The sequence below is a fragment of the Somniosus microcephalus genome, chromosome 5 (assembly GCF_052327205.1).
Source record: "Somniosus microcephalus isolate GS21.2 chromosome 5, FLI_Smic_1.0, whole genome shotgun sequence".
In the NCBI taxonomy this organism is placed as follows: domain Eukaryota; kingdom Metazoa; phylum Chordata; class Chondrichthyes; order Squaliformes; family Somniosidae; genus Somniosus; species Somniosus microcephalus.
This window is the reverse complement of record NC_140991.1, coordinates 201,662,617-201,676,579: the sequence shown is the minus strand read 5'-3', so window position 1 is coordinate 201,676,579 and position 13,963 is coordinate 201,662,617. Positions and strand designations below refer to the sequence as shown.

At 42.8% G+C, this 13,963-nt stretch overlaps 1 protein-coding gene across 4 annotated transcripts in view; it reads left to right on the top strand.

Annotated features, from left to right (window-relative positions):
- azi2 (5-azacytidine induced 2) overlaps positions 1-13,886 on the top strand; it is a 157,386-nt gene extending 143,500 nt beyond the window's left edge. For 3 of the 4 annotated variants that reach the window (XM_085988572.1, XM_085988574.1, XM_085988571.1), the window contains exon 8: positions 10,961-13,886. In XM_085988572.1, the coding sequence (XP_085844698.1) occupies positions 10,961-11,364 (404 nt within the window). In that variant the 3' untranslated portion in view covers positions 11,365-13,886. The remainder of the gene's footprint in view (positions 1-10,960) is intronic. The other variant, XM_085988573.1, reaches the window with a different exon arrangement.
- The last annotated feature ends 77 nt before the right edge of the window (positions 13,887-13,963 follow it).

Below are 13,963 nucleotides of genomic sequence, written 5' to 3'. Positions count from 1 at the left end.
TTATTATAACATCGCCACTATGGTAGCTGGGGTGGAAGGAAGACACCGAATGCAGTGCATTTTTTTGGAAGCAGGGAGGCTACAAAAGACAGTTAGTGCCTGTAAGGGTGTTAAACAGCGCATCCTGCAGCATCTTTCAAGATCGGTCAGGTGATGCCTCACCTCCGAGGCAATGTCTGGAGACTGCAAGGCTTTAATCCACCAAAAGACTCGAGTGATGTCATAAACAGTAGAATGTCATCCAAAACCTTTTATGGGATGACTGTTTTAATAGTCATGGCCCTAGTATGTTATTTAGTATACTATGTAATATGACAAGTCTGATCCACTGCTGTGCGAAATAGACATGCAGTGGCACTTTTGTAATTAACTTCAGTGGAATTGGCAAATGGTTAGTACTAGTGATGAGCATGGATGGTGTAAGTGGTGAGGACTATATCTATACTGCTCTCAAATTCACGTAGAGTACAATTTATGGTGACTCGCAGCCAATCTTTCAGTGTGCACACCAGATAGCTGTATCATTAAACTCGGTATAAACATGTTTATTCATTTAAGCTAGAATACCTATAAATTCTATGGGAATGCATCTCTATAGAGTATGATGGAAAAACCTTAACTAACCTTTACTGTACAATAATTTTATTTTACCTCCGATTAATCTTCAATAAAAATTGTTTTTACTAGAGCTGTGTGGTTTTCTTTTAGATAAAAGATTTCTGTTTCTTCAGAGCTTAACTTCAAGGTCAAAAGGTCACCTTCACCTGTTAGCTTTGCACCCACTCAACCATATTTTACAGGAGCCTGAAATATGCTGACCAGAATTGTTTCTTTACCATAATTATTTCAAACTGGTGGAATTGATCTTGTCAGGTGGTGGTGCCCTTAACAATCATTTATTTATTTTAAGGAGTAAACTAGTAATGTTAGTCTTAAAGATAATCTTTAATATTGAATTTTTCTTAATTTGTTAAATTAAATTCATTAAATTCATGGAGTGAACACTTTGGACACGACCTTGGATTTCCTGCATATTTGCGCCTAGTGATGTGCGCAGCCGAGACGCAATGCCGCAGCCTAAAAGATTGCAAAATTTTAGGCGTGAGTTACACATGTATCTCCAATATGTCCAAATCTCCTCAATCTTTTGTGATTGTCTTATCGATATCTTCGCTTATAAAACTGGCTCTGCCTCCAAGTTTCTAATGCAAGTTTCCTGCAGTTGAGCTTGTTTGGAGGGTCTCTTTAAATTACAGTCAGATTTTCAGACACACACGCACCCACAGCAGCCACAAATCAGCTGATCCAGTAAGTGTTGAAGCTATTCTCAGCTTTTGTTACTGCAGAAATTAATTGAACATTAGTTTAGAAATAAAAATAGCTCTTTTGCTGGCTCTACCCCATCTTCATATAATAGAGGAGAAGGAACAAGAGGAAGAGAACCAGAGATAGGGGGCCCGAAGACAGCACTTCACATGCAAGCACCCGGCCCAGAGTGTGTAAAGGCCTCAGCTGACGTTCCAGCTTTGGAGATGAGTGGGCGACAGCTGCGCTTTACAAAGGAGGCCAGCGGCCGACTGCAACTTGATCCGAGATCACTTAAAGCCCCAGTCCACATGCTGCAGAGCCTTTAACTGTAGAAATTAAGGTGACCACAACCCTCAACTGTTGAGTCTGGATCCTTCCAGGCATCTGGGAGCAGTAGCATAGTGGTAATACTACTGGGTTAGTAATCCAGTGGCTTGGACTAATGATCCAGAGACGCAAGTTCATAATCCCACCACGGCAGCTAGGGAATTTAAATTCAGTTAATGAAATAAATCTGGAATAAAAAGCTAGTATCAGTAATGGTAACCATGAAACTATCGGATTGTCGTAAAAGCCCATCTGGTTCACTAATGTCCTTTCGCGAAGGAAATCTGCAGTCCTTACCTGGTCTGGCCTATATGTGACTCCAGACCCACAGACTCTTAACTGCCCGCTGAAATGGCCAAGCAAGCCAGTCAGTTGTAACAAACCGCTAGGAAACACAATAAAAATAAAACCGGACGGACCACCCAGCATCAACCTCGGCACTGGCTATGGACATGACAACGGCACACCCAGCCCAGTCGACCCTGCAAAGTCCTCCTCACCAACATCTGGGGGACTTGTGCCAAAATTGGAAGAGCTGTCCCACAGACTAGTCAAGCAATAGCCTGACATAGTCATACTCACAGAATCATACCTTTCAACCAACTCCTCCATCACCATCCCTGGGTATGTCCTGTCCCACCGGTTTCAGGGACATGGGCAAGGAAACCTGCTGATTACCACCTATCGAATCAGCAGTACTCCATGTTGAACATCACTTGGAAGAAGCACTGGGTTGGGGGACTTCAATGTCCATCACCAAGAGTGGCTCGGTAGCACCACTACTGACCGAGCTGGCCGAGTCCTGAAGGACATAGCTGCCAGTCTGGGCCTGCGACAGCTGGTGAGAGAACCAACACGAGGGAAAACCTACTTGACCTCATCCTCACAAATCTACCTGTCGCAGATGCATCTGTCCATGACAGCATTGGTAGCAGTGACCACTGCACAGTCATTGTGGAGACGAAGTCCTGTCTTCACACTGAGGAGACCCTCCATCATGTTGTGTAGCACTACCACCGTGCTAAATAGGCTAGATTCAGAACAGATCTAGCAGCTCAGAACTGGGCATCCATGAGGCGCTGTGGGCCATCAGCAGCAGCAGCAGAATTGTATTCCACCACAATATGCAACCTCATGGCCCGGCATATCACTCTACCATTACCATCAAGCCAGGAGACCATCCCTGGTTCAATAAGGAGTGTAGAAGAGCATGCCAGGAGCAGCACCAGGCGTACTTAAAAATGAGGTGCCAACCTGGGGAAGCTGCAACACAGGACTTACATGCATGCTAAAAAGCAGAAGCAGCATGCAATAGACAGGGCTAAACGTTCCCACAATCAATGGATCAGATCAAAGCTCTGCAGTCCTGCTACATCCAATCGTGAATGGTGGTGGACCATTAAACAACTAACCGGAGAAGGAGGAGGCTCCATGAATATACCCATCCTCAAATGATAGTGGAGCCCAGCACATGAGTGCAAAAGGCAAGGCTGATGCATTTGCAACCATCGTCAGCCAGAAGGGCCGAGTGACTGATCCATATCTGCTTCCTCCTGAGGTCCCCACCATCACAGAAGCCAGTCTTCAGCCAATTCGATTCACTCCACGTGATATCAAGAAATGGCTGAGCGTACTGGATACAGCAAAGGCTATGGGCCCCGACAACATCCCAGCTATCGTGCTGAAGACTTGTGCTCCAGAACTAGTCACGCCTCTAGCCAAGCTATTCTAGTACAGCTACAACACTGGCATCTATCCGACAATGTGGAAAACTGCCCAGGTATGTCCTGTCCACAAAAAGCAGGACAAATCCAATCCGGCCAATTACCGCCCCATCAGTCTACTCTCAATCATCAGCAAAGTGATGGAAGGTGTCGACGACAGTGAGTAAGTGCCGCTTGATAGCACTAATAACCTGCTCACTGATGCCCAGTTTGGGTTCCGCCAGGACCACTCAGCTCCAGACCTCATTACAGCCTTGGTCCAAATATGGACAAAGGAGATGAATTCCAGAGGTGAGGTAAGAATGACTGCCCTTGACATCAAGGCAGCATTTGTCCGAATGTGGCATCAAGGAGCCCTAGTAACACTGAAGTCAATGGGAATCGGGGAAAACTCTCCACTGGCTGGAGTCATACCTAGCACAAAGGAAGATGGTTGTGGTGGTTGGTGGTCAATCATCACAGCCCCAGGACATCGCTGCAGGAGTTCCTCAGGACAGTGTCCTAGGCCCAACCATCTTCAGCTGCTTCATCATTGACCTTCCCTCCATCATAAGGTCAAAAATGGGGATGTTCGCTGATGACTGTACAATGTTCAGTGCCATTTGCAACTCCTCAGATAATGAAGCAGTCCATTCCCGCATGCAACCAGACCTGGATGACATTCAGGCTTGGGCTGATAAGTGGCAGTTAACATTCGCGCCACACAAGTGCCAGGCAATGACCATCTCCAACAAGTGAGAGTCTAACCACCACCCTTTGACATTCAATGGCATTACCATCGCCAAATTCACCACCACCAACATCCTGGGGGTCACCATTGACCAGAAACTTAACTGGACCAGCCACATAAATACTGTGGCAACAAGAGCAGGTTAGAGGCTGGGTATTCTGCGGCGAATGTCTCACCTCCTGACTCCCCAAAGCCTTTCCACCATCTACAAGGCACAAGTAAGGAGTGTGATGGAATACTCTCCACTTGCCTGAATGAGTGCAGCTCCAACAACACTCAAGAAGCTCGACACCATCCAGGACAAAGCAGCCCGCTTGATTGGCACCCCATCCACCACCTTAAACATTCACTCCCTCCACCACCGGCGTATCGTGGCTGCAGTGTGTACCATCTACAAGAGAAGCTAGTGGTTAACGGAACATTTCTCAATCAGCTGGGAGCTTTGACTTGACATTTGAAGCTGTCAACTCATCAGCTGAAATGGCAAGTGACCTCCCATCTCAGCTTCACAGACGAGGTCTAGGAACAGCGGGAAACCGGTGGGTGACCTGTCAAATTCAAAAATCTGGGGGGGAAAAAAACATTAAGTGGCTGTAAACAAGCCACTAATGATTTGAATTGGGTCCCCCGCAGCTGCCTGTTGGGTCTGCTCAGCGCTGGCAGCACCGACATCGGGAAATGCAGGTGTGCGCATTTTGATGACAGATTCCTGACACAGCTGACCAGCTACCCATCCCGTCCGCTGAGGTCGGCAAAATTGCAGCCTCTGTGTCTACTCTATCAAAACCTTTCGTAATTTTAAAGACCTCTATTAGGTCACCCCTCAGCCTTCTCTTTTCAAGAGAACAGAGACCCAGCCTGTTCATGCTTTCCTGATGGGTATAACATCGCCTTTCTGATATCATCCTTGTAAATCTTTTTTGCACCCTCTTCAGTGCCTCTATATCCTTTTTATAATATGGCGACTGGAATTGCACACAGTACTCCAAGTGTGGTCTAACCAAGGTTCGATACAAGTTTACTATAACTTCTCTACTTTTCTATTCTATCCCCCTAGAAATAAACACTAGTGCTTGGTTTGCTTTTTTATGGCCTTATTAACCTACGTCGCTACTTTTAGTGATTTGTGTATCCGAGATCCCTTTGCTCTTCTACCCCATTTAGATTCTTATTTTCCAAGTAATATGTGACCTAATTTTTCTTATCAAAATGCAACACCTCACATTTATCTGTGTCTACATTTATCTACCTCTCCTCCCTTAAGAAGTTCTTTAAAACCTACCTCTTTGGCCAAGCTATTGGTCATCTGTTCTAATATCTCCTTATGTAGCTCAGTGTCAAATTTTGTTTGATAACGCTCCTGTGAAGCAGCTTGGGATGTTTTACCTTTTAGGAAGGATCGGCAAAAAGGTAGGGAGGTGGGGTAGCATTGCTGGTAAAGGAGGGGATTAATGCAATGGAAAGGAAGGATATTAACTCGGATGAAACGGAATCTGTATGGGTAGAAATGAGAAATAGCAAGGGGAGGAAAACGTTAGTGGGTGTGATATATAGGCCTCCAAATAGTAATATGGAGGTGAGGGAAGGCATAAAAAGGGAAATTAGAGAAGCGTGCGATAAGAGCACAGCTGTCATCATGGGTGACTTTAATTTACATATTGATTGGACTACCCAAATTAGTAAAAATTCTGAGGAGGAGGAATTCCTGGAATGTTTTCGGGACGGTTATCTGGACCAATATGTTGAGGAGCCGACTCGAGATCAGGCCATTTTAGACTGGGTATTGTGCAATGAGAAGGGACTTATCAGCAATCTTCTTGTACGAGGCCCCTTGGGTCAGAGCGATCATAATATGATCGAGCTCTCAGTCGAGATGGAGAGTGAGGAAATTGAATCAGAGACTAAGGTCCAGAACTTAAATAAAGGGAATTACGAGGGTATGAGACGGGAATTGGGTAAGATTGATTGGGTGGTGTTTCTGGGGGGATTGACAGTGGATAGACAATGGCAAGCATTCAAAGATAGAATGGAAGAATTCCAGAACATGTTTATACCGGTTTGGCATAAAAATAAACCTAAAAAGGTGACTCAACCGTGGATAACGAGGGAAATTAGGGACAGCATAAAATCAAAAAAAAGGGCATATCAACTGGCAAAAAAAAGCACCAGACCGGAAGATTGGGGGCAGTACAGGATACAGCAAAAGAGGACAAAGGGATTAATCAGGAAGGGGAAAATAGAATACGAAAGTAAACTTGCAGCAAACATAAAGACAGACTGCAAAAGCTTTTATCGGTATATCAGGAGGAAAAGACTGGTAAAATCCCAAGTCGGTCCCTTGCAGTCCGATTCGGGAGAATATATAATGGAGAATAAGGAAATGGCAGACCAATTAAACTCATACTTTGGTTCTGTATTCACAAAGGAGGACACAAATAACCTCCCAGGAATATCGGCAAACATAGGGACTAATGAGAGGGAGGAGCTGACAGAAATTAGTATCTCTAGGGATATGGTGTTGGGTAAGTTGAGGGGACTGAAGGCCGACAAATCCCCGGGGCCTGATAAACTACATCCTAGGGTACTTAAGGAGGTGGCCCTGGAGATAGCAGATGCTCTAAGTATCATCTTCCGGAACTCCATTGACTCGGGAACAGTACCCGTGGATTGGAGGGTAGCTAATGTTACCCCAATATTTAAAAAGGGGGGTAGAGAGAAAGCAGGGAATTATAGACCAGTAAGCCTTACATCGGTTGTGGGCAAAATGCTAGAGTCCATTATTAAGGATAAAATAGCGGAGCACTTGACAAATGGGGAAAGGATCGGACAGAGTCAACATGGATTTACAAAGGGTAAATCGTGTTTGACTAATCTGCTGGAATTTTTTGAGGAAGTAACTGGTAAAATAGATGGGGGAGAGCCAGTGGATGTGGTGTACCTTGACTTCCAGAAAGCCTTCGATAAGGTTCCACACAAAAGATTATCATGCAAAATTAAGGCTCATGGGATTGGGGGCAAAGTATTAACGTGGATAGAGAACTGGCTGGCGGATAGAAAACAGAGAGTTGGAATAAACGGCTCGTTTTCGGAGTGGCAGGCAGTGACCAGCGGGGTGCCGCAAGGATCTGTCCTGGGACCCCAGCTGTTCACAATATATATAAATGATCTGGATCAGGGAATTGGATGCAATATTTCCAAATTCGCTGACGACACTAAACTAGGAGGAGGGGTGGGCTCTGATGAGGATGTCAGGAGGCTACAGTGCGATTTGGACAGGTTGGGGGAATGGGCGGATACGTGGCAGATGCACTATAATGTGGATAAATGCGAGGTTATCCACTTTGGGGGTAAAAACAGGAGGGTAGATTATTATCTAAATGGCAATAGATTGGGAGATGGGGAAGTGCAGAGGGACCTGGGTGTTCTTGTGCACCAGTCACTGAAGGAGAGCATGCAGGTGCAACAGGCGATTAAGAAGGCAAATGGTATGTTGGCCTTCATATCAAGGGGGTTCGAGTATAGGAATAGGGATACCTTACTACAGCTGTACAAGGTGCTGGTGAGACCGCATCTGGAGTATTGTGTACAGTTTTGGTCGCCCCATCTGCGGAAGGATGTTCTTGCCATGGAAAGAGTGCAACGGCGATTCACCAGGCTGATACCTGGAATGGCGGGAATGACCTACGAAGAGAGATTAAATAGTTTGGGCTTGTACTCACTGGAGTTTAGAAGATTGAGAGGGGATCTCATCGAAACATATAAAATTATGGCAGGCCTGGACAGGCTGAATTCAGAGAGAATGTTTCCAATGGCCGGGGAGCACAGAACCAGGGGCCACAGTCTAAAAATAGCGGGCAAATCATTTAAAACAGAGATGAGGAAGAATTTCTTCACTCAAAGAGTGGTGAGCCTGTGGAATTCCCTGCCACAGAGGGCTGTGAAGGCTAATTCAATAAATATTTTCAAGAGAGAATTGGATATATTTCTGAAGGCTAAGGGGATTAAGGGTTACGGAGAAAAGGCGGGGACGGGGTACTGAACTGGTAAGATCAGCTATGATCTCAGACGAAGATCAGCCATGATCTCATTGAATGGCGGAGCAGGCTCGAAGGGCCGAATGGCCTACTCCTGTTCCTATCTCTATGCTTCTATGTTAAAGTCGCTATTTAAATACAAGTTGTTGTTGCTGATTGTAGCATGTTTCTTTGTTGCCATGTTCTACATCAAATCTATATCGCCTGAAGCTGTTCCTCATCTAGTCTACTCATCATTAACTTCAGTTCACGGTGATGCCTGATATTAAAATGTGCAAAAATGTGAATTCTTCAGTGTATTGCTTCATTGCCTACTAATGTTGAAGTTTCTGAACTACACAGTAGTGCATGTCATGATCTAATTTGCTGTATTAGTTCTTTATACAAATGATGTTGATTTCTGCTTTTAGAATCATAGAAAGTTATGGCACAGAAGGAGGCCATTCAGCCCGCCATGTCTGTGCCAGCCAAAAAAGCTATCCGGCCTAATCCCACTTTCCAGCTCTTGGTCTGTATCCCTGTAGGTTGCGACACTTCAAGTGCATATCCAGGTAAAAGCGATGAGGGTTTCTTCCCTTTCAGGTAGTGAGTTCCAGACCCCTGCTGTCCTCTGGGTGAAAAAAGTTCTCCTCAACTCCCCTCTAATCCTTCTACCAACTACTTTAAACCTATGCCCTCTGGTTATTGACCTCACTGCTAAAGGAAATAGATCCTTCCTATCCACTCACTCTAGGCCCCTCATAATTTTATACACCTCAATTAAGTCTCCGATCAGCCTCCACTGTTCCAAAGAAAACAACCCCAGCCTATCCAATCTTTCCTCATAGCTATAATTCTCCAGTACTGGCAACATCCTCGTAAATCTCCTCTGTACCCTCTAGTGCAATCACATCTTTCCTGTAATGTGGTGACCAGAACTGTACACAGTACTCTAGCTGTGGCCTAACTAGTGTTTTATACAGTTCAAGCATAACCTCCCTGCTCTTATATTCTATGCGTTGGCCTTTCAATCTATTTCATTTCCTGTGCCTTTCCAGTCTTGACAAAGAGTTTGACTCGAAACGTTGACTCTATTTCTCTCTCCACGGATGTTGCCTGGCCTGCTGAGTTTTTCCAGCATTTTCTGTTGTTATTTTGGGTTTTCCTTGATGTTACTTGCCAATATTTTTTCATGCCCTCTTTGCTTTCCTAATTTCCTTTTTAATTTAATCCCTGCACTTTCTATACTCTAGGCTTTCTGCAGTATTTAGCTCTGAATTTGACATAAGCTTCCCTTTTTTGCCTTATGCTACTCTGTATACCCCATGACATCCAGGGGGCTTTAGATTTAGGAGTCCCACCCTTTTTCTTTGTTGGCACATATTTGCTCTGAACCCTCACTGTCTCCTCCTTGAATGCCTCCCATTGCTCTGAAACTGATTTATCTTCAAGTAGTTGTTTCCAGTTCACTTTTTCTTCTTGGAAGGAGCACTTCAAACTCCAAGTCAGAAAGAGTATCAGGTTTAGGTTGGGATCATTCTAAGGAATGCTCTAAAGAGATCGTGCTGGTGGTTCCACTTTCCATTTTGGCTCACAAGCTGGGCAGAAGATGTTGGAGTCCTCTATGCCAAAATTCATCTAGGTACAGTCACTATATCAGCTAACCCCAGGGTTCAGTAGTTACTCCAGTGATGTCCTTGAGCAAAGAATACCCAGAATGTTGCACCCTCATTTTGCAAGGTTTGGCTGTGATGGTCTTGTTTAAAATAAAAAACACCCCCTATCCAGCATGTCAGTAATGCCCTAGGACAAACCCCAGCTGAGTTGCATTTATCTAATTAATTTCATGTTATTGATGTTCAGAACCCTAGCATTCTCTACAAATAAAACAAGATATTTGCTACTCCAGACAATTTTGTTTTATTTTGTAACAAAATCTCTGGCAAACCTATAACTAAACAAATAGCAAATTATAAAATGTTTTATGATATGTCTTAGTTAGTCAGGAGCCATCAGGGAAAGTTGGAGCCCATTCAAGTTCTGCTGCTTTGGCCACTATGTGTAAGATTTTTGTTGACCCCATCTACAAGTTGAGCTACATGGAGCAACTTGCATGGTTTTAATAAGCTAAGAGGTGCTTTTGTACGGTTTTGTTCCAAGCTAACCTTAGTATTAGGTTATAAGCTCGCACCTATGCTACTTTTTGCAGTACTTTGTTATAATTTGTTTCAATGTGGAGGTTGAACAAAAGATGAAAAAAGTCTTAAAAATGGCCTAATAGGTATAGTCGTTTGCATTCTTAGAATGTAACAACCTGTACTTAGAAAGCTCCCTACTTTGTTGCCCCTTAATGCTCTCTCTCTCACTTTCGCACTCTTCCTCTTACTAGGCATTTCAGAGTTGCATTATTTTTTCTGTTTAAAATTCTTTCTTCTTTCAACTGGGTCTCTCTGCTGCCTCCTCTGATGTGGTACACAGCAAAGGCCCTTTTATACAACAGGGATGGGAAATACTTGATTGAGGTAGCTCCTTCATCAAGTTAAACTCTCAAAGGGACAATGTCGCCAATGGTTTTCCCCCTGTTTGTTAGACTATTCACCTATGCATGGAGCCTGAGCTACTCTGGAAAAACGTTAGGAAGGCCATATCCATGGCAACTTATCTGACATTATTGTATCCCACCAAGTAATGCTACTGGTATTAGAAATTGTATGCAACTTGCCTGGTATTTGATGAGATGATTTTCTGTTTATGTATCTTTCTGACAAGTAGCTAACCTCAAACTCTTAGGGATGGGGATGGAATTACAAAGCACAATTGTCATTTACTTTTTATTTTTCTATGGTTTATGCATTCAGTTCAGAGCCTAGATGACTTGGTACTTGACTGTGGAAAACTGGAGCTCAATTCGTCTGGGACAGTTTATCGAGCACCACGTATCTCTTCAAACGATGCTGATGTGAAAATTTCCAATTTTACTACAACTCGCCTTTTTCAGCAGGATACAGCGGCCTTATGTGACCAAGAGTTCCTTGCACCATGGACAAATTCACGACCCACTCCTGTTGGCAGTGCTGCTTTGGAGGAAAATGGTTCTTGTGGAAAGGGCTCCTTTGATGATAACTCATGGGTTTTTCCTAGCCCACCATTGGGCAACCCAAGCGACGTAGCATTCTGGAAAACTGGAAATAGCTCTGCCTCTTCAGCTATGAAAATTCCTGTTGTGAATATGCGTGATCCAGACATTCTGTTCAGGAGCTGAGCTGTATAATTGTGAACTTTCAGTTTGTACAATATGTTAGAAAAGCAAACTTAGTTTGAAGTGAATGGTTGACCAGGTGCAAGTATCTGTTGATGCTTCTATAATCAGTATCTCAATTCAGAAAGTAAACTTTTTCTAAAATTGCTGATAGCCTTTACAGAATGCATCAAGACTCAGCACGGTGACTTTATTTTCTTCCTCCAGCTAAATAGTCCATCTTTATATCAAACAAACATGTTATGGAAATGAGCTTTTCTTTTCTGTAAGCTGTGATCTTCTTCACTTGGGCATAACTGTGAACTTGGGAAATGATGCTGAAATTCTCAATCTTGGCCTCTTGTAAGAAAGTCCTGGCACTGGAAAACCTGTAATCTGTGATAAATTCAAATCTGTTGTTCACATTTGCTAAATTCTGTTCAACAGCATGAAAATCAAACCTATAAATTCTATTTGAAAAGAAAGTTTGTTTTATTCTGTGGAGAAAGAAATCTTGCTCATCCTTCTTGCACTGATATCACACCTCCTTGTTATTTTTGATTCCTTTGAAAGTGCCTCCATATTTAATGGAATATACTATTTTTTCCCAGAAGCTTCTCTTAACCCCACTGCCATTCCTGCCCAAAACAAAACTGCAAATAGTTGCTTTAAAAAATATATAAATAGAGATTTTTTAAACAAAATTGTACAATAGTGTATTTTCAGTGTGTGCATAAGCAATGTAATACTGTCATTTAGCTTGTTGTGTTTGTCAGTGCAACCTAGCAATGGATGGTCTGCTGTAGATAAAAACAGAAAATGCTGGAAATACTCAGCAGGTCAGGCACCATCTGGGGAGAGAGAAACTGAGTTAATGTTGATGACCTTTCATCAGAACTGGAAAAAGTTAGAGCTGTAACCAAGTGCAGAGGCAGGGAAAGGTGGGGAGGGGAGGACAAAACAAAAGGGAAGGTCTTTGATAGGGTGGAAGGCAGGAGAGATTCAATGACAAAAGGGATGATGGCCTTGCCAGCAATGTCCACATCCCAGGAAGGAATTTAAAAAAGGCAAAAGGAGATGGTAATGGGACAAGTAAAGAATAAAAGGATGGGTCTAAAAAATGGGGGCAGATGTTATGATCTGTTATTGTTGAACTCCGTGTTGAGTCCAGAAGGCTGTAAAGTGCCTAATCGAAAGATGAGGTGCTGTTCCTCGAGCTTACATTGAGCTTCATTGGAACAGTGTAAGAGGCCAAGGACAGAGAGGGAGTGGGGCCTTCTGGACTTAACATTGAGTTCAACAATTTTGGATCATAACCTCTGCCCCCATTTTTTTGGATGACAGTTGTGGCTGATGATTCTTATAATCCCATTTACACCTCCTCTAGACCCATCTTTTTTTTCTTTACTTGTCCCATTACCATCCCCTTTTGCCTTGCACCATCATCCCTTTTGGCATTTAATCTCTCCTGCCTCCACCCTATCACAGACCTTCCCGTTTGTTCTTTCCTCCCCTTCCCCTGCCTCTACTTGCTTAAAACCTGTTAAATCTCTAACTTTTTCCATTTCTGACAAAAGGTCATTGACCTGAAACATTAACTCTCTTTCTCTCTCCATAGATGCTACCTGACTTGCTGAGTATTTCCAGCATTTTCTGCTTTTATTTCTGATTTCCAGCATCTGCAATGTTTTGTTTTTGTCCGCTGCAGAGCCTGATAAAAGACTTCATTCTAATTGATGCTCAGCTATCAAGCTGCAAAATGTCAATATTTCCTATTGAAATTCATTAATACTTACCAAAAAATATATAAAATTAGTCAATTTAAAGATTTTTTAAGATATTGAAATGGAAAATTTGGATGGCCACATGTTAGTTCTCTGTTTAATGGAATGGGAGAGCTGGATTTGCATTTCAGTATTGGTTAGCTTTCATTCTCTGGCTTTCTCCAGGTGGTGAGTTGACTACCTTGGCCGAGCTACCAGAGCACAGAGTGAAGATAAGATGCCCATCAGGAAAAGAGGGAAAATTGGCTGGGGATCCGTCTTAGATTGCACTTGGAACCTCATAGCAGTATTGGCTGAAGGGAAGAAAAATTTGTGGTTGCCTACAGGAAGCCAAGGTGAGCAGCATGGGAGCATAGCAAGAAGAACTAATTGAAATAAAATGCACTAAAATGGAAACATTTAAAGATCTCACCCTGTTTCTGTGTTACTGGAAATCTTTTAAGAAAACAGAATAGTAGAGTTCCTCTATTGCATTAATTTGCAGTAAGAAGCACCAACTTAGCACAGTTAAATATTGATTGTCATATTTCAGCAATTTATAACTAGTTAAAATACAAAGTGAAGCTTAAAAAAATTGATTTTCAATTATGGCCCAAAATGTTTCTTTGTACATGTGTCAAATAATGTTATGGACAATAATGGATAATACAGCCCTTGCAGATCACTATTAATACACATATTGTAGTCATTCATTTTTGGATTGTGGAGCACAGTTATATATGTGATGCAATATATTAATTGAATAAATTAATGATGACTAAATATTCTCAAAGGCGTGATGTTCATTAATTACTGAGGAAGAGTTTCTCCTGTTTTACTTGCTCATAATATTTATTGTA